Consider the following 25,038-nt stretch of genomic DNA (forward strand, 5'->3'; position numbering starts at 1 on the left):
TATTATTATTATTATTATTATTATTTTGGAGTCGGGGTCATGGGTTCAAATCCCGGCTCCGCCAGTTGTCAGCTGTGTGACTTTGGGCAAGTCGCTTCACTTCTCTGGGCCTCAGTGACCTCATCTGGAAAATGGGGATGAAGACTGTGAGCCCCCCGTGGGACAACCTGATCTCCTTGTAACCTCCCCAGCGCTTAGAACAGTGCTTTGCACATAGTAAGTGCTTAATAAATGCCTTTAATATTATTATTATTATTATTATTATTATAAGTGCTCAACAAATACCACACTTACTATTAATTATGATCTGGACAGCAGAGTGGACTGGAGAGGGGAGAGGCAGGAGGCTTGGAACTGGGGCAGACACAGATTAATCAGATTGTATCCAGCGCGTGGTACAGTGCCTGTCACGTAATATGCGCTTAACTGTATATATGTATATATATCTGTACATATTTATTACTCTATTTATTTATTTTACTTGTACATATCTATTCTATTTATTTTATTTTGTTAGTATGTTTGGTTTTGTTCCCTGTCTCCCCCTTTTAGACTGTGAGCCCACCGTTGGGTCGGGACCGTCTCTATATGTTGCCAACTCGTACTTCCCAAGCGCTTAGTACAGTGCTCTGCACACAGTAAGCGCTCAATAAATACGATTGATTGATTGATTGATTGATTAACAAATGCCATAATCATTAATTATAATAATAATGGTATTTGCTAAGTGCTTACTATGTGCCAGGCACTGTTCGAAGCGCCGGAGTAGATATAAGGTAATCAGGCTGACCCACGTGGGGCTCATCATCATCATCAATCGTATTTATTGAGCACTTACTGTGTGCAGAGCACTGTACTAAGCGCTTGGGAAGTACAAGTTGGCAACACAGTCTTCATCCCCATTTTCCAGATGAGGTCACTGAGGCCCGGAGATTTTAAGGGGCTTACCCAAGGTCACACAGCAGACAAGTAGCAGAGCCAGAATTAGAACCCCCATCCTCCGATTTCCAAGTCCGGGCTGTTACCACTAAGCCACACTGCTTTCTACAGTCCATTATAGAGTCTAATACACAGTCCCTGTCCCACGTGGCGTTCACAGTACAAAAAGAGACGGAGAACAGGCATTTCATTCCCGTTTTTCAGATGAGGAAACTGAGGCACAGAGTGGTTGAATGACTTTTCCAGGGACACGCAGCAGGCGAGTGGTAGAGCTGGGCCTTTGAACCCAGCTCTCCTGGCTCCCAGCCCCCACCTACTCTTCCATTACTACTAATAATAACAATTATGATATTTGTTAAGCACTTACTATGTGCCACGCACTGTACTAAGCGCTGGGGTGGCTACAAGTAAATCAGGCTACTAGGCCACATTTCCTCCCATCTCCTCCAAACTTGGCATTCTCCTTGACTTCTTCCTCTCTTTGACCTCAATCCTCAGTATGTTAATGATAGTTCCCTCGTCTGTAAAAATGGGGATTAAGACTGTGAGCCTCACGTGGGACAACTTGATCCCATTGTATCCCCCCCAGCGCTTAGAACAGTGCTTTGCACATAGTAAGCGCTTAACAAATGCCATAATGATAATAATGATAATGATAATGATAATAATAATAATAATAATAATAATAATTCTGGTCATTGTTAAGTGCTATCGTATTAATAGTAATGATAATAATGGCATTTATTAAGCGCTTAAATAATTCTGATCATTGTTAAGTGCTATCGTATTAATAGTAATGATAATAATGGCATTTATTAAGCGCTTACTATGTGCAAAGCACTGTTCTATATATATATATATACCTGTATATATGTATATGTGTTTGTACATATTTATTACTCTATTTATTTATTTATTTTACTTGTACATATCTATTCTATTTATTTTATTTTGTTAGTATGTTTGGTTTTGTTCCCTGTCTCCCCCTTTTAGACTATGAGCCCACTGTTGGGTAGGGACTGTCTCTATATGTTGCCAACTTGTACTTCCCAAGCGCTTAGTACAGTGCTCTGCACACAGTAAGCGCTCAATAAATACGATTGATTGATTGATAGATAGATTGATTGATTGATTCTAAGCGCTGGGGAGGATGCAAGGTGATCAGGTTGTCCCACGTGGGGCTCCCAGTCTTCATCCCCATTTTCCAGATGAGGGAACTGAGGCCCACAGATGTGAAGCGACTTGCCCAAAGTCACACAGCTGACAATTGGCAGAGCTGGAAATTTGAACCCATGACCTCTGACTCCAAAGCCTGGGCTCTTTCCACTGAGCCACGGTGCTTCTCTTTAAGTGCTAAAGTGCTCTTTAGTATTAAGTGCTATTTATTTTATTTGTACATATCTATTCTACTTATTTTATTTTGTTAGTATGTTTGGTTTTGTTCTCTGTCTCCCCCTTTTAGACTGTGAGCCCACTGTTGGGTAGGGACTGTCTCTATAAGTTGCCAACTTGTACTTCCCAAGCGCTTAGTACAGTGCTCTGCACACAGTAAGCGCTCAATAAATACAATTGATTGATTGATTGATAGAGAGAGCTTACAGCCCTCACGTTCTGGAATACCCATGAACAGGGTTCAGGTGGGTGGCGCTCTCTGCCATCATTTGTAATAATAATAATAATAATAATAATGGCATTTATTAAGGGCTTGCTATGTGCAAAGCACTGTTCTAAGCGCTGGGGAGGTTACAAAATGAATCAGGTTGTCATTCATTCATTCATTCAATCGCATTTATTGAGCACTTACTGTGTGCAGAGCACTGGACTAAGCGCTTGGGAAGTCCAAGTTGGCAACATATAGAGACGGTCAATCAATCAATCAATCGTATTTATTGAGCGCTTACTGTGTGCAGAGCACTGGACTAAGCGCTTGGGAAGTCCAAGTTGGCAACAGATAGAGACGGTCCCTACCCAACAGCGGGCTCACAGTCTAGAAGCGAAGGAAGAGAAGAGAAGGAGGAGGATGGGGAGAGGAGGAGAAGAGAAGAAGAGGAGGAGAGAAGAGGAGGAGGAGGAGAATGGGAGGAGGAGGCAGAGAAGAAGAGAAGGGGAGGAGGGGAGGAGAAGAATAGAAGGAGGGGAGGAAGAGGAGGAGAAATAGGAGAGGGAGGAGGGAAGGAGGGGGAGAATCAATCAATCAATCGTATTTATTGAGCGATTACTGTGTGCAGAGCACTCTACTAAGCGCTTGGGAAGTACAAGTTGGCAACACATAGAGACGGTCCCTCCGCAACAGCGGGCTCACAGTCTAGAAGGGGGAGGCAGAGAACAAAAGAAAACATATTAACAAAATACAATAAATAGAATATGTACAAGTAAAATAAATGAATAAATAGAGTAATAAGTACGTAAAAACATATATACAGGTTGTCCCACGTGGAGCTCACAGTCTTCACCCCCATTTTCCAGATGAGGGAACTGCAGCTGAGAGAAGTTGAGTGACTTGCCCAAAGTCACACAGCTGACAAGTGGTGGAGCTGGGATTTGAACCTGTGACCTATGAATCAGGTTGTCATTCATTCAATCGCATTTATTGAGCAATTACTGTGTGCAGAGCACTGTACTAAGCGCTTGGGAAGTCCAAGTTGGCAACATCTAGAGACGGTCCCTCCCAAACAGCGGGCTCACAGTCTAGACAGACAACAAAACCAAACATATTAACAAAATAAAATAAATAGAATATGTACAAGTAAAATAAATAAATAAATAGAGTAATAAATACGTAAAAACATATATACATATATACAGGTTGTCCCACGTGGAGCTCACAGTCTTTATCCCCATTTGTCAAATGAGGGAACTGAAGCCCAGAGAAGTTGAGTGACTTGCCCAAAGTTACACAGCTGACAAGTGGCGGAGCTGGGATTTGAACCCATGACCTATGACTCAGGTTGTCATTCATTCAATCGCATTTATTGAGCAATTACTGTGTGCAGAGCACTGTACTAAGCACTTGGGAAGTCCAATTTGGCAACATCTAGAGACGGTCCCTACCCAACAGCGGGCTCACAGTCTAGAAGGGGGAGACAGAGAACAAAACCAAACATATTAACAAAATAAAATAAATAGAATCTGTACAAGTAAAATAAATAAATAAATACAGTAATAAATATGTAAAAACTCACAGTCTTCATCCCCATTTTCCAGATGAGGTAAGTGAAGCCCAGAGAAGTTGAGTGACTTGCCCAAAGTCACACAGCTGACGAGTGGCGGAGCTGGGATTTGAACCCATGACCTCTGACTCCAAAGCCCGGGCTCCTTTCATCATCATCATCATAATCATCATCAGTTGTATTTATTGAGCGCTTACTGTGTGCAGAGCACTGTACTAAGCGCTTGGAAAGTACAAGTTGGCAACATCTAGAGACAGTCCCTACCCAACAGTGGGCTCACAGTCTAAAAGGGGGAGACAGAGAACAAAACCAAACATACTAACAAAATAAAATAAATAGAATAGATATGTACAAGTAAAATAAATAAATAGAGTAACAAATATGTACAAACATATATACATATATATATATGTGTGTATATATATATATACATATATACAAACTTCTTTTCCACTGAGCCACGCTGCATCTCTGCCCTGTATAGAGGCAAGAGCCCAGGGCTAAGAGGCACAAGGCCACGGGTTCTAATCCCGGCTCTGCCACTTGTCTGCTGTGTGACCTTGGGCAAATCACTTCACTTCTCTGTCCCTCAGTTCCCTCATCTGGAAAATCAATCAATCGATCAATCGTATTTATTGAGCGCTCACTGTGTGCAGAGCACTGTACTACGCGCTTGGGAAGTCCAAGTTGGCAACATATAGAGACGGTCCCTACCCAACATCATCATCATCATCATCATCAATCGTATTTATTGAGCGCTTACTGTGTGCAGAGCACTGTACTAAGCGCTTGGGAAGTCCAAGTTGGCAACATCTAGAGACGGTCCCTACCCCACAGTGGGCTCACAGTCTAAAAGGGGGGACAATGGGGATGAAGACTGTGAGCCCCAAGTGGGACAACCTGATTACCTTGTATCTATCCCGGCGCTTAGTACGGTGCTGGACAGAGAGTAAACGCTTAACAAACACCTCAGTGGAAAAGAGCCCGGGCTTTGGAGTCAGAGGTCATGGGTTCAAATCCCAGCTCCGCCACTCGTCAGCTGTGTGACTTCGGGCAAGTCACTCAACTTCTCTGGGCCTCAGTTCCCTCATCTGGCAAATCATCATCACCATCAATCGTATTTATTGAGCACTCACTATGTGCAGAGCACTGTACTAAGCGCTTGGGAAGTACAAATTGGCAACATCTAGAGACAGTCCCTACCCAACAGTGGGCTCACGGTCTAAAAGACTGGCAAATGGGGATGAAGACTGTGAGCTCCACGCGGGACAACCTGTATATATGTTTTTACATATTTATTGCTCTGTTTATTTTACTTGTACGTATCTATGCTATTCATTTTATTTTGTTAATACCTCAACTATGACTATTGTTTTCAGGAAACGGTAGAGAACGGTATGGGAAGTGGACGGCAGAAACGCCACGCCGGCCTGGGATTCCCCCAGCCGGGGTCAGGGGTCACGGGTGAATCGGGGCGGCCTCATGCCAACCCTCCCCCCGTGTAACCGAGGTCTTCTTCAGCTCGGTCCCACTAGAGTCAATCAATCAATTGATCGATCGTATTTATTGAGCGCTTACTACATGTAGAGACTGTACTAAGCACTTGGGAAATACAACTCGGCAACTCACATAGTAAGCGCTTAACAAATGTCATTATTATTATTATTATTTAGTTAGCTTACTAGTACATATTTACTATTCTATTTATTTTGTTAATGATGGGCATCTAGCTTTATTTCTATTTATTCCGATGACTTGCCCCCAGTCCACGTGTTTTTTTTTGTTGTCTGTCTCCCCCTTCTAGACTGTGAGCCCGTTGTTGAGTAGGGACCGTCTCTATCGGTTGCCGACTTGGACTTCCCAAGCGCTTAGTACAGTGCTCTGCACGCAGTAAGCGCTCAATAAATACGGTTGAATGAATGAAGGTCTCCCCCTACTAGACGGTGAGCCCGTTGTTGGGTAGGGACCGTCTTTATCTGTTGCCGACTTGGACTTCCCAAGCGCTCAGTACAGTGCTCTGCACACAGTAAGCGCTTGTGGCTCAGTGGAAAGAGCATGGTCTTTGGTGTCAGGGGTTCAAATCCCCGCTCTGCCAATTGTCAGCTGGGTGACTATGGGCAAGTCACTTCACTTCTCAGTGCCTCAATTACCTCATCTGTAAAATGGGGATTAAGACTGTGAGCCTCCCGTGGGACAACCTGATCACCTTGTAACCTCCCCAGCGCTTAGGACAGTGCTTGGCACATAGTAAGCGCTTAATAAATGCCATCATTATTATTATTATTATCAATCAATACGATTGAATGAATGAATGTCTCCCCCTTCTAGACGGTGAGCCCGTTGTTGGGTAGGGACCGTCTCTATCTGTTGCCAACTGGTACTTCCCAAGCGCTTAGTACAGTGCTCCGCACACAGTAAGCGCTCAATAAATAGGATTGAATGAATGTCTCCCTCTACTAGACGGTGAGCCCGGTGTTGGGTAGGGACCGTCTCTAGATGTTGCCAACTTGGACTTCCCAAGCGCTTAGTACAGTGCTCTGCACACAGTAAGCGCTCAATAAATAGGATTGAATGAATGAATGTCTTCCCCTACTAGACGGTGAGCCCGTTGTTGGGTAGGGACCGTCTCTATCTGTTGCCAACTTGTACTTCCCAAGCGCTTAGTACAGTGCTCCACACATAGTAAGCGCTCAATTAATAAGATTGAATGAATGAGTGTCTCCCCCTACTAGACGGTGAGCCCGTTGTTGGGTAGGGACCGTCTCTAGATGTTGCCAACTTGGACTTCCCAAGCGCTTAGTACAGTGCTCTGCACACAGTAAGCGTTCAATAAATAGGATTGAATGAATGAATGTCTCCCCTTACTAGACGGTGAGCCCGTTGTTGGGTAGGGACCGTCTCTAGATGTTGCCAACTTGTACTTCCCAAGCGCTTAGTACAGTGCTCAGCACGCAGTAAGCGCTCAATAAATAGGATTGAATGAATGTCTCCCTCTACTAGACGGTGAGCCCGGTGTTGGGTAGGGACCATCTCTAGATGTTGCCAACTTGGACTTCCCAAGCGCTTAGTACAGTGCTCCGCACACAGTAAGTGCTCAATAAATAGGATTGAATGAATGAATGTCTCCCCTTACTAGACGGTGAGCCCGTTGTTGGGTAGGGACCGTCTCTAGATGTTGCTGACTTGGACTTCCCAAGCGCTTAGTACACTGCTCCGCACAAAGTATATATCATCATCATCATCATCAATCGTATTTATTGAGCGCTTACTATGTGCAGAGCACTGTACTAAACGCTTGGGAAGTACAAATTGGCATATACATATATATAGGTATATGTATATACCTGTATATATGTATATATGTTTGTACATATTTTTTACTCTATTTATTTATTTTATTTGTACATATCTATTGTATATATGTATATATGTATATATGGTTGTACATATTTATTACTCTATTTATTTATTTATTTTACTTGTACCTTTCTATCCTATTTATTTTATTTTGTTGGTATGTTTGGTTCTGTTCTCTGTCTCCCCCTTTTAGACTGTGAGCCCACTGTTGAGTAGGGACTGTCTCTATGTGTTGCCAATTTGTACTTCCCAAGCGCTTAGTACAGTGCTCTGCACATAGTATGCGCTCAATAAATACGATTGATTGATTGATTGATTGATTGATTCTATTTATTTTATTTTGTTAGTATGTTTGGTTTTGTTCTCTGTCTCCCCCTTTTAGACTGTGAGCCCACTGTTGGGTAGGGACTGTCTCTATATGTTGCCAATTTGTACTTCCCAAGCGCTTAGTACAGTGCTCTGCACATAGTAAGCGCTCAATAAATACGATTGATGATGATGATGATGAATGAATGAATGAATGATTGAAGGGGAGGAGTGGCTGCTTGGGTGTTTGCGCGCATGCGCGCGGCCGTGTTGGGGCGGGGGGGGCGCGGGGTGTTTCTGCGGCGGCGGGCGGGTGGGGCGGTGGCGGGAACAGCCGCTGCCCACGTGATTTCAGAGAAACGGCGCCGCAGCCCGGAAGGCGGCGATTGCGGGGAAAACGAGAAGCGAAAGTCAAGGGATGGGGACCGCGGCGCGCATGCGCAGCCCCCCCTCCCCGGGGGAGGGAGGCCGAGGGAGCGCGGGGCGTGGCCCGGGGCGGGCCGGTGGCTTCTCATTGGAGCGTGGCGGGGAGGGGGCGTGGCCTGAAGTGGACGGGTCCCTGTCATTGGAGCGTGGCGGGGAGGGGGCGTGGCCTGAGGGGGCCGGAAGCAGCGTGGCTCCGTGGAAAGAGCCCGGGCTTTGGAGTCTGAAGTCATGGGTTCGAATCCCCACTCCGCCACATGTCTGCTGTGTGACCTTGGGCAAGTCACTTCACTTCTCTGAGCCTCAGTTATCTCATCTGTAAAATGGGGATTAATCAATCAATCAATCGTATTTATTGAGCGCTTACTGTGTGCTGAGCACTGTACTATCAATCAATCGTATTTATTGAGCGGTTACTGTGTGCAGAGCACTGTACTAAGCGCTTGGGAAGTACAAGTTGGCAACATATAGAGACGGTCCCTACCCCATAGCGGGCTCGCAGTCTAGAAGGGGGAGACAGACAACAAAACAAAACATATTAACAAAATAAAATGAATATAATAAATATGTAAAATAAATAAATAGAGTAATAAATCTGTACAAACATATATACATATATACAGGTGCTGTGGGGAAGGGAAGGAGGTAAGGCGGGGGGATGGAGGGGGGACGAGGGGGAGAGGAAGGAGGGGGCTTAGTCTGGGAAGGCCTCCTGGAGGAGGTGAGCTCTCAGCAGGGCCTTCAAGGGAATAAGACTGTGAGCCCCACGTGGGACAACCTGATCACTTTGTATCACCCCAAGCGCTTAGAACAGTGCTTTGCACATAGTAAGCAATTAACAAATGCCAACATTATTACTATTATTATTAACAAATACAAAGATTATTATTGTTATTAGGGCCTGCCGGGGGGAGGGGGCGTGGCCTGGAGCGGGCCGGGAGCCTTTCATTGGGGCGGGGAGGGGGCGTGGCCTGAAGTGGACGGGAGCCTGTCATTGGTGCGTGGCGCGGAGGGGGCGTGGCCCCGGCGGCGAGGGGCGTGGCCTGTGGAGTCCGGGGCGTGGCCTGGTGAGAGACGCCACTCGATAAATATTGTACTTACTTACTATTCTATTTATTTTATTTTGTTAACATGTTTTGTTTTGTTGTCTGTCTCCCCTTTCTAGACTATATATGTATGTACTGTATATATGTTTGTACAGAGTTATTACTCTGTGTATTTTACTTGTACATATTTGCTATTCTATTTATTTTATTTTGTTAATATGTTTTGTTGCCTGTCTCCCCCTTCTAGACTGTGAGCCCGCTGTTGGGTAGGGACCGGCTCTAACACGTTGCCGACTTGGACTTCCCAAGCGCTTAGTACAGTGCTCTGCACACAGTAAGCGCCCAATAAAGACGATTGAATGAATGAACATGCAAATTCGTGAAGCGTTCCATATGTTTAAGCCCTGCTGAGAGCTCACCTCCTCCAGGAGGCCTTCTCATTCATTCATTCAATCGTCCTTATTGAGCGCTTACTGTATGCAGAGCACTGTACTAAGCGCTTGGGAAGTACAGATTGGCAACATAGAGAGACGGTCCTTACACAACAGCGGGCTTTCCCAGACTGGGACCCCTTTTTTCTCTCCCCATCCCCCCGCCCTACCTCCTTCCCCTCCCCACAGCACCTGTAAATAATAATAATAATAATAATAATGGCATTTATTAAGCGCTTACTATGTGCAAAGCACTGTTCTAAGCGCTGATAATCATGATGGCATTGATTAAGCGCTTACTAGGTGCAAAGCACTGTACTAAGCGCTGATAATCATGAGGGCATTTATTAAGCGCTTACTAGGTGCAAAGCACTGTTCTAAGCGCTGATGATAATAATGATGGCACTTATTAAGCGCTTACTAGGTGCAAAGCACTGTTCTAAGCGCTGATAATCATGATGGCATTGATTAAGCGCTTACTAGGTGCAAAGCACAGTTCTAAGCGCTGATAATAATAATGATGGCATTTATTCAGCGCTTACTAGGTGCAAAGCACTGTTCTAAGCGCTGATGATAATGATGGCATTTATTAAGCACTTACTAGGTGCAAAGCACTGTTCTAAGCGCCGATAATAATGATGGCATTTATTAAGCGCTTACTAGGTGCAAAGCACTGTTCTAAGCGCTGATAATAATGATGACATTGATTAAGCGCTTACTAGGTGCAAAGCACTGTTCTAACCGCTGATAATAATGATGGCATTTATTAAGCACTTACTAGGTGCAAAGCACTGTTCTAAGTGCTGATAATAATGATGGCATTTATTAAGCGCTTACTAGGTGCAAAGCACAGTTCTAAGCGCTGATAATAATAATGATGGCATTTATTAAGCGCTTACTAGGTGCAAAGCACTGTTCTAAGCGCTGATAATAATGATGACATTGGTTAAGCGCTTACTAGGTGCAAAGCACTGTTCTAAGCGCTGATGATAATAATGATGGCATTTAATAAGCGCTTACTAGGTGCAAAGCACTGTTCTAAGCGCTGATAATAATGATGACATTGATTAAAAGCTTACTAGGTGCAAAGCACTGTTCTAAGGGCTGATAATAATGATGGCATTTATTAAGCGCTTACTAGGTGCAAAGCACTGTTCTAAGCGCTGATGGTAATAATGATGACATTGATTAAGCACTTACTAGGTGCAAAACACTGTTCTAAGGGCTGATAACAATGACATTTATTAAGCGCTTACTAGGTGCAAAGCACTGTTCTAAGCGCTGATAATAATGATTACATTGATTAAGCGCTTACTAGGTGCAAAGCACTGTTCTAAGGGCTGATAATAATGATGGCATTTATTAAGTGCTTACTAGGTGCAAAGCACTGTATTAAGCGCTGATAATAATGATGGCACATTAAGCGCTTACTAGGTGCAAAGCACTGTTCTAAGTGCTGATAATAATGATGACATTGATTAAGCGCTTACTAGGTGCAAAGCACTGTTCTAAGCGCTGATAATAATGGTGACATTTATTAAGCGCTTACTAGGTGTAAAGCACTGTACTAAGCGCTGATAATAATGAGGGCATTTATTAAGCGCTTACTAGGTGCAAAGCACTGTTCTAAGCGCTGATGATAATAATGATGGCATTTATTAAGCGCTTACTATGTGCAAAGCAGCACTGTTCTAAGTGCTGATAATAATGATGGCATTTATTAAGCGCTTACGATGTGCAAAGAAGCACTGAAGTGCTGATAATGATGGCGTTTATTAAGCGCTTACTATGTGCAAAGAAGCACTGTTCTAAGCGCTGGGGAGGTTACAAGGTGATCAGGTTGTCCCTCGGGGGGCTCACAGTCTTAATCCCCCCATTTCCCAGATGAGGTAACTGAGGCCCAGAGAAGTGAAGCGACTTGCTCAAAGTCACACAGCTGACAATTGGCAGAGTGGGGATTTGAACCCATGACCTCTGACTCCAAAGCCCGGGCTCTTTCCACTGAGCCACGATGCTTCTCTCTATATGTTTGTACAGATTTATTACTCTATTTATTTTACTTGTCCATATTTACTATTCTATTTATTTTGTTAAATGAAGTTTATCTAGCTTTATTTCTACTTATTCTGACGACTTGACACCTGTCCACATGTTTGGTTTTGTCGTCTGTCTCCCCCTTCTAGACTGTGAGCCCGTCGTTGGGTAGGGACTGTCTCTGCATGTTGCCAACTTGTACTTCCCAAGCGCTTAGTACAGTGCTCTGCACACAGTAAGCGCTCAATAAATACGATTGAATGAATTTCTATTTGTTCTGATGACTTGACACCTGTCTCCGTGTTTTGTTTTGTTGTCTGTCTCCCCTTTCTAGACTGGGAGCCCGTTGTTGGGTAGGGACCGTCTCTATATGTCGCCGACTTGTACTTCCCAAGCGCTTAGTACAGTGCTCTGCACACAGTAAGCGCTCAATAAATACGATTGAATGAATGAATGAATGAGATAGGGGGCTTGTCTTGGACGGAGATGCTTGGAAGTGGATCGGACTGGAGAACTGTCGTATGCATAGCACTACCCTGGGCGCTCACCGTGTGCACAGCGCTGTGCTGGACGCCTTCTAATAATAAGAATAATAATTCAGGGTTTAGGACAGTACCTGGCACATAGTAAGCGCTTAATAAATGCCATCCACAATTATTATTGTATTTGTTAAGAACAGTACCTGGCACATAGTAAGCGCTTAATAAATACCATCCGCAATTATTATTGTATTTGTTAAGTGTTTATCCTGTGCCACGCACTGTTCTAAGCGCTGGGGTAGATACGAGGTCATCAGGTTTTCCATATGGGGCTCACGTTCTTCATTCCCATTTTGCAAAGGAGGAAACTGAGGCCCAGAAAAGTGAAGTTGTTGAAGTTGGAGAAGCAGCGTGGCTCAGTGGAAAGAGCCCGGGCTTTGGAGTCAGAGGTCATGGGTTCAAATCCTGGCTCCACCACTTGTCAGCTGGGTGACTTTGGGCAAGTCACTTCACTTCTCTGGGCCTCAGTTACCTCAACTGTAAAATGGGGATTAAGGCTGTGAGCCCCCCCGTGGGACAACCTGATCACCTTGTAATCTCCCCTGCCCTTAGAACAGTGCTTTGCACATAGTAAGCGCTTAATAAATGCCATTAAAAAAAAAGTTGTTGTTGCCGACTTGGACTTCCCAAGCGCTTAGTCCAGTGCTCTGCACACAGTAAGCGCTCAGTAAATACGATTGAATGAATGAAGTGACGGGCTCAAGGTCACACAGCAGAAAAGTGGCTGCAGGGATTAGAACCCATGACCTTCTGACTCACAGGGCTGCGCTCTATCCACTACGCCATGCTGCTTCTGTGGGCAGAGTGCTGTACTGGGCGCCTTCTGTGGGCAGAGCGCTGTCCTGGATGCCCACTGCATGGCTCAGTGGAAAGAGCCCGGGCTTTGGAGTCAGAGGTCATGGGTTCAAATCCTGGCTCCACCACTTGTCAGCTGGGTGACTTTGGGCAAGTCACTTCACTTCTCTGGGCCTCAGTTACCTCAACTGTAAAATGGGGATTAAGGCTGTGAGCCCCCCCGTGGGACAACCTGATCACCTTGTAATCTCCCCTGCGCTTAGAACAGTGCTTTGCACATAGTAAGCGCTTAATAAATGCCATTAAAAAAAGTTGTTGTTGCCGACTTGGACTTCCCAAGCGCTTAGTCCAGTGCTCTGCACACAGTAAGCGCTCAGTAAATACGATTGAATGAATGAAGTGACGGGCTCAAGGTCACACAGCAGAAAAGTGGCTGCAGGGATTAGAACCCATGACCTTCTGACTCACAGGGCTGCGCCCTATCCACTGCGCCATGCTGCTTCTGTGGGCAGAGCGCTGTCCTGGACAGCCACTATGGGCAGAGCGCTGTACTGGATGCCCACTGCGTGACTCAGTGGAAAGAGCCCGGGCTTTGGAGTCAGAGGTCATGGGTTCTAATCCCGGCTCCGCCGCTTGTCTGCTGTGTGACTTTGGGCAAGTCACTTCACGTCTCTGGGCCTCAGTTCCCTCATCTGTAAAATGGGGATTAAGACTGTGGGCCCCCCGTGGGACAACCTGATCACCTTGTAACCTCCCCAGCGCTTAGAACAGTGCTTTGCACATAGTAAGCGCTTAAAAGATGCCATCATCATTATTATTATTATTACCTCGTATCTTCCCCAGTGCTTAGAACAGGGCTCGGCACATAAGAAGCGCTTAAAAAATGCCATCATTATTATTATTATTACCTTGTATCTTCCCCCGTGCTTAGAACAGGGCTTGGCACATAATAAGCGCTTAACAAATACCGTCGTTATTATTATTATTTATTGATTTATTTTACTTGTACATATATTTATTTTACTTGCACATATCTATCCTATTTATTTTATTTTGTTAGTATGTTCGGTTTTGTTCTCTGTCTCCCCCTTTTAGACTGTGAGCCCACTGTCGGGTAGGGCCTGTCTCTATATGTTGCCAATTTGTACTTCCGAAGCGCTTAGTCCAGTGCTCTGCACATAGTAAGCGCTCAATAAATACGATTGATGGTGATATTATTGGCGAGGCTGAGGTCTAGCTCAAACAGTTAAAGGGGGGCACGGACGGAAGCCGGGGTCACCGGCCCCGACGCCCCCGCAGCTGGAGCCTCTGGCTAAAGTTGAATTGGGGCTGGGGGGTTGTTAGTAGCGGGGTGGCTGTAGAAGACTCCTCTTTACCCCATCCCTCCCGCAATCCAGGTTAACCTGACTGGGCCATCAATGGCTTGGTCCAAGAGGAAAACTCCCTCCTATTCCCAGACCGTTCGGGGACCTCCTGTCACCCCCGTCCCCACCCCATCCTTTCCCATTCCCAAATCCCAGGGAAGAGGCCTGAACTTCCAAGCAGGGTCTCCCAGCAGGGTCTTGGCATCGGATGGACAGGAAGGAAATCGAGTCCTAGAAATCCCCGCGTCCACCCTGTAAACCCGAGCCGAGGACCTCGTGGGAATTCCAGGCTTTGGAGTCATCATCAGTCGTATTTATTGAGCGCTTACTGTGTGCAGAGCACTGTACTAAGCACTTGAGTCAGAGGTCAGGGGTTGAAAATTGTCAGCTGTGTGACATCAATCAATCGATCGTATTTGAGCGCTTACTGTGTGCAGAGCACTGTACTAAGCGCTTGGGAAGTACAAGTTGGCAACACTGCTCTGGGCCCCAGTTACCTCATCTGGAAAATGGGGATGAAGACTGTGAGCCCCGCGTGGGACAACCTGATCACCCTGTATAATAATAATAATGGCATTTGTTAAGCGCTTACTATGTGCCGAGCACTGTTCTAAGCGCTGGGGGAGATACAAGGTAATTGAGTTGTCCCACTTGGGGCTCAGTCTTCATCCCCATTTTACAGATGAGGTAACTGAGGCCCAGAGAAGTGAAGTGACCTGCCCAAAGTCACACAGCTGATGAGTGACGGAGCCGGAACTAGAACCCACGACCTCTGACTCCCAAACCCGGGCTCTTTCCGCTGAGCCACGCTGCTTCTCCCAGCGCTTGGCACATAGTAAGTGCCTTACCTCCTTCCCTTCCCCACAGCACCTGTATATATGTCTATATGTTTGTACGTATTTATTACTTGATTTATTTATTTATTTTACTTGTACATATCTATTCTATTAATTTTATTTTGTTAATATATTTTGTTTTGTTCTCTGTTTCCCCCTTCTAGACTTGGAGCCCACTGTTGGGTAGGGACTGTCTCTATATGTTGCCAACTTGTACTTCCCAAGCGCTTAGTACAGTGCTCTGCACACAGTAAGCGCTCAATACAATTGATTGATTGATTGATGGATTGATAGATAGTAAGTGCTTAACCAACGTCATTATTATTATCATTATTAATTGTACATTTTGCCCCAGCCCCACAACCTCTTTTGTTCATATCCTGTTGTCAGTTGCTCCTCTTATCCATAATTTAGTTTACCATCATTCGTCTCCCGTTAGGCTGTAAGCTCCTTAAGGGCAGGGATCCGCTGCATCGTCATCTCCCAATCAATCAATCGTATTTATTGAGCGCTTACTGTGTGCAGAGCACTGTACTAAGCGCTTGGGAAGTCCAAGTTGGCAACATATAACGACGGCCCCTACCCAACAGTGGGCTCACAGTCTAGAAGACTGTGTGTGAAGACTCCCAAGCGCTCAGTACAGTGCCGTGCACGCAGTAATCAATCAATCAACCGTATTTATTGAGCGCTTACTGTGTGCAGAGCACTGTACTAAGCGCTTGGGAAGTACAAGTTGGCAACATATAGAGACGGTCCCTACCCAACAGTGGGCTCACAGTCTAAAAGTAAGCGCTCGGTGGGTAGCGTGGATTGTTGGACGGCCCATCCCTTGGTTCAGGAGTCTGTGCTTGGGCCCAAGGCTCTCCCGGGAATGGCGCGGGGGGAATTGGCAGCGGGCGATGCCGCTTCCCGGATTTGGCGGCTAATTGGGGTTGGGGGGACCCGTGGGCCCCTTCTGGGCCAGCCGGGATCCCGATCCCAAAGGAATGGAGTCAGAGCCCGGAGGACCGGAGAAAGGCAGGAAAGCAGCGGCAACTTTCCGGATGGGCCGATCGGAGCCCCGCTGCAGGGAACTCAGGGAAGGGGCAGTTGGCCAGGAAAATGGGAAGCGAGTGAGGGGGGACGGTCCAGTCCCTGTCCGGTCTGGTCCAGGCGGCCGGAGGCCGGCACCCCCTCGATGCGCCGGGTCACACGGGCGCTGCCATCTTCTCCGGCCGGGGCCTTGGGGCGCGGCATTCAGTCGGCGGAATACGGGGAGCCCATCTGGGAACGGAGAACGGACAAGGCCGGGGATCAGAGAATCAATCAATCAATCAATCGTATTTATTGAGCGCTTACTATGTGCAGAGCACTGTACTAAGTGCTTGGGAAGTACAAATTGGCATCACATAGAGACAGTCCCTACCCAACAGTGGGCTCACAGTCTAAAAGGGGGAGACAGAGAACAGAACCAAACATACCAACAAAATAAAATAAGTAGGATAGAAATGTACAAGTAAAATAAATAAATAAATAAATAGAGTAATAAATATGTACAACCATATATACATCTATATAGGTGCTGTGGGGAAGGGAAGGAGGTAAGATGGGGGGATGGAGAGGGGGATGAGGGGGAGAGGAAAGTAGGGGCTCAGTCTGGGAAGGCCTCCTGGAGGAGGTGAGCTCTCAGCAGGGCCTTGAAGGGAAGAGAAGCAGCGGGGCTCAGTGGAGAGAGCCCGGGCTGGCGAGTCCGAGGTCATGGGTTCTAATCCCGGCTCCGCCACTTTCATTCAATCGTACTTATCGAGCGCTTACTGTGTGCAGAGCGCTGTGCTAAGCACTTGGGAAGTACAAGTTGGCAACATATGGACCCAACAGAGGGCTCACAGTCTAGAAGTGACTTTGGGCGAGTCACTTAACTTCTCCGGGCCTCACTTACCTCATCTGTGAAATGGGGATTAAGACTGTGAGCTGCATGTGGGACAACCTGATTACCTTGTATCCCCCCAGTGCTTAGAACAGCGCTTGGCACATAGTCAGCACTTAACAAATGCCATTATTATTATTATTTTTTATTATTATCAGCATTAAACCCTTGGCCTTCCCTTCCCGTAAATGGATATCGTTCAGCAGGCCCGTGAGGGCCAGGAAGCGGGGCTGGAAACCCCGTCTTGGCCTAGTGGAAAGAGCCCAGGCCTGGGTGTTGGGGGATCTGGGTTCTATTCCCAGCTCTTCTGTGTCACTTTGGGCAAGTCTCTTCACTTCATTCATTCATTCATTCATTCATGCAATCATTCACTCAATCATTCAATCGTATTTATTCATTCATTCATTCAATCGTATTTATTGAACGCTTACTGTGTGCAGAGCACTTTACTAAGCGCTTGGGAAGTACAAGTTGGCAACATCTAGAGACGGTCCCTACCCAACAGTGGGCTCACAGTCTAGAAGGGGGAGGCAGAGAACAAAACCAAACATATTAACAAAATAAAATAAATTGAATAAATATGTACAAATAAATAGAGTAATAAATAGGTACAAACATATATACATATATATAGGTGCTGTGGGGAGGGGAAGGAGGTAAGGCGGGGGGATGGAGGGGGAAGGAGGGGGAGAGGAAGGAGAGGGCTCAGTCTGGGAAGTACTCTCAGTACAGTCTACTTCTCTAGACTGTACTCTCCTTGTGGGCAGGCAACATGTCTACTAACGATTGAATGAATCAATCAATCGTATTTATTGAGCGCTTACTGTGTGCAGAGCACTGTACTAAGCGCTTGGGAAGTCCAAGTTGGCAACATATAGAGACAGTTCCTACCCAACAGTGGGCTCACAGTCTAAAAGGGGGAGACAGAGAACAAAACCAAACGTACTAACAAAATAAAATAAATAGAATAGATATCTACAAGTAAAATAAATAAATAAATAGAGTAATAAAACTGTACAAACATATATACATATATACAGGTGCTGTGGGGAAGGGAAGGAGGTAAGATGGGGGGATGGAGAGGGGGACGAGGGGGAGAGGAAGGAAGGGGCTGAGTGTGGGAAGGCCTCCTGGAGGAGGTGAGCTCTCAGTAGAGCCTTGAAGGGAGGAAGAGAGCGAATTTGGCAGTCCTTACCCAACAGTGGGCTCACAGTCTAAAAGGGGGAGACAGAGAACAAAACCAAACATACTAACAAAATAAAATAAATAGAATAGATATGTACAAGTAAAATAAATAAATAGAGTAATAAATCTGTAAAAACATATATACATATATACAGGTGCTGTGGGGAAGGGAAGGAGGTAAGATGGGGGGATGGAGAGGGGGACGCGGGGGAGAGGAAAGAGGGGGCTCAGTCTGGGAAGTACTCTCAGTACAGTCTACTTCTCTAGACTGTACTCTCCTTGTGGGCAGGGAACTTTGGGCAAGTCACCTAACTTCTCTGGGCCTCAGTTACCTCATCTGGAAAATGGGGATGAAGACTGTGAGCCCCATGTGGGACAACCTGATCACCTTGTATCCCCCCCCCCCCCGCAGCGCTTAGAACAGTGCTTTGCACATAGTAAGCGCTTAATAAATGTCATTATAAAAAAACATGTCTACTAACGATTGAATGAATGAATGAACAGGGCCTGGCACATAGTAAGCGCTTAACAAATACCATCATTATTATTATTATGAGGCACGGACGCAGGCCCGTCGTGAGTAGGCCGGGTGGCCAGTCCTTACCGCGCTCTGGATGGTGGCGGGGCTGAGGTGCTCCGTGAGGGCGGCGTAGACGCTCGGGGACATGGGCAGCAGGTCGGCCGGAGACTGCGGCTCGGGGCAGTCGCTCCGGCTGGAAGAAATCCCGGGGGGCGTCGAGGAGGCGGCGGCTGGGCCGGGATGCCTCCCCTCCGTCCGGCCTACCCATTGCTCGCTCGGGCTCCCACCGGACAGGGCCCCCGTCCTCGTCCCCACAGCCCTCCGGCCCAACATCATCATCGTCCTCATGACGATGGTGTCGGAGAAGCAGCGTGGCTCAGTGGCAAGAGCCTGGGCTTGAGAGTCAGAGGCCCTGGGTTCTAATCCCAGCTCCGCCACTTGTCTGCTGTGTGACCTTGGGCAAGTCACTTAATAATAATAATAATGATGATGATGATGGCATTTGTTAAGCGCTTACTATGTGCAAAGCACTGTTCTAGGCACTGGGGGGATACAAGGTGATCAGGTTGTCCCATGTGGGGCTCAGAGCCTTCATCCCCATTTTACAGATGAGGGGACTGAGGCTCAGAGAAGTGAAGTGGCTTGCCCGAAGTCACACAGCTGACAAGTGGCGGGGCCGGGATTAGAACCCATGACCTCTGACTCCCAAGCCACTGAGCCACGCTGCTTCCCACGCTTAACTTCTCTGTGCCTCAGTTCCCTCATCTGTAAAATGGGGATTAAAAGCGCGAGCCCCACAGGGGACACCCTGATTACCCTGTATCTACCCCAGCGCTTAGAACAGTGCTCTGTCTCCCCCTCCTTCTCTGTCTCCCCCTTCTAGACTGTGAGCCCACTGTTGGGTAGGGACTGTCTCTATATGTTGCCAATTTGTACTTCCCAAGCGCTTAGTAAAGTGCTCTGCACACAGTAAGCGCTCAATAAATACGATTGATTGATTGATAATAATAATAATAATAATGATGGCATTTATTAAGCGCTTACTATTGTTCTAAGTGCTGGGGAGGTTACAAGGTGATCCGGTTGTCCAACAGGGGGCTCACAGTCTTACTCCCCATTTTACAGATGAGGGAACTGAGGCACAGAGAAGTGAAGTGACTTGCCCTAAGTCACACAGCTGACAATTGGCGGAGTCGGAATCTGAACCCCTGACCTCTGACTCCAAAGCCCGTCCTCTTACCAATGAGCCAGTAAGCGCTTAACAAATACCATTATTATTATTATTATTCTCTGGGCCTCAGTTCCCTCATCTGGAAAACGGGGCTGAAGACTGTGAGCCCCACGTGGGACAACCTGATCACCTCGCGCCTCGCCCAGCGCTTAGAACAGTGCTTGGCACATAGTAAGCGCTTAACGAATGCCACCATTATTATTTGTTAAGCGCTTACAATGTGCCAAGCGCTGGTAGATACGAGGGAATCAGGTTGTCCCACGCGGGGCTCTCAGTCTTCACCCCCATTTTCCAGATGGAGGGAACTGAGGCACAGAGAAGTGAAGTGGCTGGATCTAGGTCACACAGAAGTCAGGTGGGAGAGGCGGGATTAGAACCCACGTCCTCTGACTCCCAAACCCGGGCTCTTCCCACTGAGCCACGCTGCTTCTCGGCATCTCCCCGCTTCAATCGTTCCCGTCCCGAGAGATGCCAAGTCCAGCACTATTTGCCGCAGAGCAGCTGGTTGCTGTTTTGGGCGCCCACCCTCATGGCTACAGATGGCCATCCAGGCCCCCTGCCTCTTTCCATCATCATCATCATCAATCGTATTTATTGAGCGCTTACTGTGTGCAGAGCACTGTACTAAGCGCTTGGGAAGTACAAATTGGCAACGTATAGAGACCGTCCCTACCCAACAGTGGGCTCACAGTCTAAAAGGGGGAGACAAAACCGAACATACTACAAAATAAAATAGAGTAGATATGTACAAGTAAAATAAAAATAGAGTAATAAATATGTACAAACATATATACATATATACAGGCGCTGTGGGGAAGGGAAGGAGGAAAGATGGGGGGACCCAATGACCCAATATGAGAAGCAGCGTGGCTCAATGGAAAGAGCCCGGACTTTGGAGTCAGAGGTCATGGGTTCAAATCCCAGCTCCGCCACTTGTCAGCTGTGTGACTTTGGGCAAGCCAGTTAACTTCTCTGGGCCTCAGTTCCCTCATCTGTGAAATGGGGATGAAGACTGTGAGCCCCCTTGGGACAACCTAATCACCTTGTAACCTCCTCAGCGCTTAGAACAGTGCTCTGCACATAGTCAGCGCTTAATAAATGCCATTAAAAAATATATATATGGGTCATCCCAGTGACCCAATATGGGTCATCCCACCCCCAGACCCTCCCCTCTCCATCCCTGACTCCCCCGGTGACCCAGCCCGGACCATCCCACCATTCCCGGCTCTCCCCTCCGTTGTCAGGGTCCAGTGGGATTTACGCACATGGTTGAGATTGGGATGAACACGGAAGGGACGTAACCTTTGTCTCCCCTTTCTGTGGGTCTCGAAGCTGAAAAATAAAGAAGTCGTTTCTCAGAGAAGGAAGCAGAAAACCCCAAGTCTAAACGATCAGATGGCGGGGACAGAGGGGCAGATAATAATGAGAAGGAAGCAGAAAACCCCAAATCTAAACAATCAGATGGCGGGGACAGAGGGGCAGATAATAATGATGGTGTTTGTTGAGCGCTTACTACGTGCAGGCACTGCACTAAGCGCTGGGGTGGATACAAGCAAATCGTGTTGTGCTTTCCAAGCTCTGCAAACGGTAAGCGCTCAATAAAGACGATGGAATGAATGAATGAGTTGGACGCAGTCCCGCGCGGGGCTCTCAGTCCTCAGCCCCATTTTGCAGATGAGGGAACTGAGGCCCAGAGAAGTGAAGTGAAGGAAAGCCCCTTCTTTCCTCTCCCCCTCGTCCCCCTCTCCATCCCCCCATCTTACCTCCTTCCCTTCCCCACAGCACCTGTATATATGTATATATGGTTGTACATATTTATTACTCTATTTATTTATTTATTTTACTTGTACATTTCTATCCTACTTATTTTATTTTGTTGGTATGTTTGGTTCTGTTCTCTGTCTCCCCCTTTTAGACTGTGAGCCCACTGTTGGGTAGGGACTGTCTCTATGTGATGCCAATTTGTACTTCCCAAGCGCTTAGTACAGTGCTCTGCACATAGTAAGCGCTCAATAAATACGATTGATTGATTGATTGATTGATTGAAGTGACTGGCCCAAGGTCACAAAGCAGACACGTGGCGGAGCCAAAATTAGAGCCCGTGACCTTCGGACTCCTGGGCCTCTGCTCTAACCACTACACCGGGGCAGGTGGATGGATGGATCACAGAGGGGCAGATGGACAGAGGACAGAGGAGAGGATAATAATAATAATAATAATAATAATAATAATAATGATGGCATTTGTTAAGCACTTACTATGTCCCAATGTCCCATCCGCCAAGCTAGCTCTCTTCCTCCCTTCAAGGCCCTACTGAGAGCTCACCTCCTCCAGGAGGCCTTCCCACACTGAGCCCCTTCCTTCCTCTCCCCCTCGTCCCCCTCTCCATCCCCCCATCTTACCTCCTTCCCTTCCCCACAGCACCTGTATATATGTTTGTACATATTTATTACTCTATCTTGTATATATCTATTCTATTTATTTTATTTTGTTAGTATGTTTGGTTTTGTTCTCTGTCTCCCCCTTCTAGACTGTGAGCCCGCTGTTGGGTAGGGACCATCTCTATATGTTGCCAACTTGGACTTCCCAAGCGCTTAGTACAGTGCTCTGCACACAGTAAGTGCTCAATAAATACAATTGATTGATTGATTGATTGCAAAGCGCTGTTCTAAGCGCTAGGGGGGATACAAGGTGATTAGGTTGTCCTACATGGGGCTCAGTCTTAATCCCCATTTTACAGATGAGGTAACTGAGGCTCAGAGAAGTGAAGTGACCTGCCCAAAGCGCTTTTCCCGGAGCTGCGGCCCGGGACTGAGTCTGGAAGCCCCCTTTCTCCTCTCCTCCTCCCCTCCCCATCGCCCCCCACCAACCTCCTTCCCATTCCCACAGCACTTGTATATATTTGTACAGATTTATTACTCTATTTATTTTACTTGTACATATTTACTACTCTATTTTATTAATGATGGAGTATTTACTACTCTCTTTTATTAATGATATCACAGCTATATCATATATCATAGCTATATCACAGCTTTTAGACTGTGAGTCCACTGTTGGGTAGGGACTGTCTCTATATGTTGTCAACTTGGACTTCCGAAGCGCTTAGTACAGTGCTCTGCACACAGTAAGCGCTCAATAAATACGATTGATGATGACGATATCGTAGCTACAATTCTATTTATTCTAACGGTTGTGACACTGTCCACCTGTTTTGTTCTGCTGTCCGTCTCCCCCTTCTAGACCGTGAGCCCGCTGTTGGGTAGGGACCGTCTCTAGATGTTGCCGACTTGGACTTCCCGAGCGCTTAGTCCAGTGCTCTGCACGCAGTAAGCGCTCAATAAACACAACTGAATGAAGTGGCTGAGTCGGGATTAGAACCCACAACCTCTGCCCCCCAAGCCCACGCTGTACTGAGCACTTGGGACAGGACGCTATAAGAATATAGTGTATTCTTAGAATATAAGAGAAGCAACGTGGCTCATCATCATCATCATCAATCGTATTTATTGAGCGCTTACTATGTGCAGAGCACTGTACTTTCCCCTGAGCCACGAGGACAGAGGGGACTGAGGAGAAGATGGACAGAGCACAGAGGGGCAGAGGAGCAAATCAATCAATCAATCATATTTATTGAGCGCTTACTGTGGGCAGAGCACTGTACTAAGCGCTTGGGAAGTCCAAGTTGGCAACAGATCGAGACGGTCCCTACCCAACAGTGGGCTCACAGCCTAGAATGGACACAGCGCTATTTATTCTATTTATTTTATTTTGTTAGTACGTTCGGTTTTGTTCTCTGTCTCCCCCTTTAAGACTGTGAGCCCACTGGTGGGTAGGGACTGTCTCTAGATGTTGCCAACTTGGACTTCCCAAGCGCTCAGTACAGTGCTCTGCACACAGTAAGCGCTCACTAAATACGATTGATTCCCAAACGCTTAGTACGGTGCTCTGCACACAGTGAGTGCTCAATAAATACGATTGATTGATTGAGCCCACTGTTGGGTAGGGACTGTCTCTAGATGTTGCCAACTTGGACTTCCCAAGCGCTCAGTACAGTGCTCTGCACACAGTAAGTGCTCAATAAATACGATTGATTGACAGAGGGAAGAAACTAGATCTGTTCAGCTCCCCATTTTCCTTCCCCTCTCCCCCTGGGTCGTCGTCCTTCCCGCTGCTTCCTCAACGCCCCCAACCTCCCTCCTGCGTCTCCTTTCTTCCCCCACCTTCCTCCGGCCCTTCCCGCCGCGGACCCCCAGGCATCTGGTCCCAAACAGCCCCCCGAAGTCCCACCACGATCCGGCTGGCTGCTGTAGTGCTTGCCGAAGGCCTTGTCTTTGGGGACGTCCGGGTAGAGATACTTGAGCGGGTTTTCGGAGATGTTTTCGGCCAGGATGACCTTATAGTCGCGGAGGATGTCGGCGAAGGGCAGGGCGGCCAGCCGGCCTTTACTGTACGGCTCCACTGAATGGAACCTCACCTCTCCTGCGGCGGGCAGAGTATTGGTTATCAATCAATCAATCAATCAATCATATTGATCGAGCGCTTACTGTGTGCAGAGCGCTGTACTGAGCACTTGGGACAGGACGCTATAAGAATACAGTGTATTCTTAGAATATAAGAGAAGCAACGTGGCTCATCATCATCATCATCAATCGTATTTATTGAGCGCTATGTGCAGAGCACTGTACTAAGCGCTTGGGAAGTACCAATTGGCAACATATAGAGACAGTCATCATCATCATCAATCGTATTTATTGAGCGCTTACTGTGTGCAGAGCACTGGACTAAGCGCTTGGGAAGTACAAATTGGCAACATATAGAGACGGTCCCTACCCAACAGTGGGCTCACAGTCTAGAAGGGGGAGACAGAGTCTAAAAGGGGGCTCAGTGGAAAGAGTCCAGGACTGGGAGTCAGAGGTTGTGGGTTCAAATCCCGGCTCCGCCACTTGTCAGCTG

General features: G+C 46.8%; 1 protein-coding gene across 1 annotated transcript in view; it reads right to left on the reverse strand.

Moving 5' to 3' along the window:
- Window positions 1–15,968: 15,968 nt before the first annotated feature.
- Window positions 15,969–25,038, reverse strand: part of STAT4 (signal transducer and activator of transcription 4) — a 95,127-nt gene continuing 86,057 nt past the window's right edge. The window contains exons 20-23 of the mRNA XM_038749048.1: window positions 24,373–24,564; window positions 21,348–21,414; window positions 18,936–19,044; window positions 15,969–16,503 (exon numbers count right to left, since the gene is read on the reverse strand). Coding sequence (XP_038604976.1) covers window positions 16,477–16,503; window positions 18,936–19,044; window positions 21,348–21,414; window positions 24,373–24,564 — 395 coding nt within the window. The 3' untranslated portion in view covers window positions 15,969–16,476. The remainder of the gene's footprint in view (window positions 16,504–18,935; window positions 19,045–21,347; window positions 21,415–24,372; window positions 24,565–25,038) is intronic.

Source organism: Tachyglossus aculeatus, chromosome 7 (genome assembly GCF_015852505.1).
Source record: "Tachyglossus aculeatus isolate mTacAcu1 chromosome 7, mTacAcu1.pri, whole genome shotgun sequence".
NCBI lineage: Eukaryota > Metazoa > Chordata > Mammalia > Monotremata > Tachyglossidae > Tachyglossus > Tachyglossus aculeatus.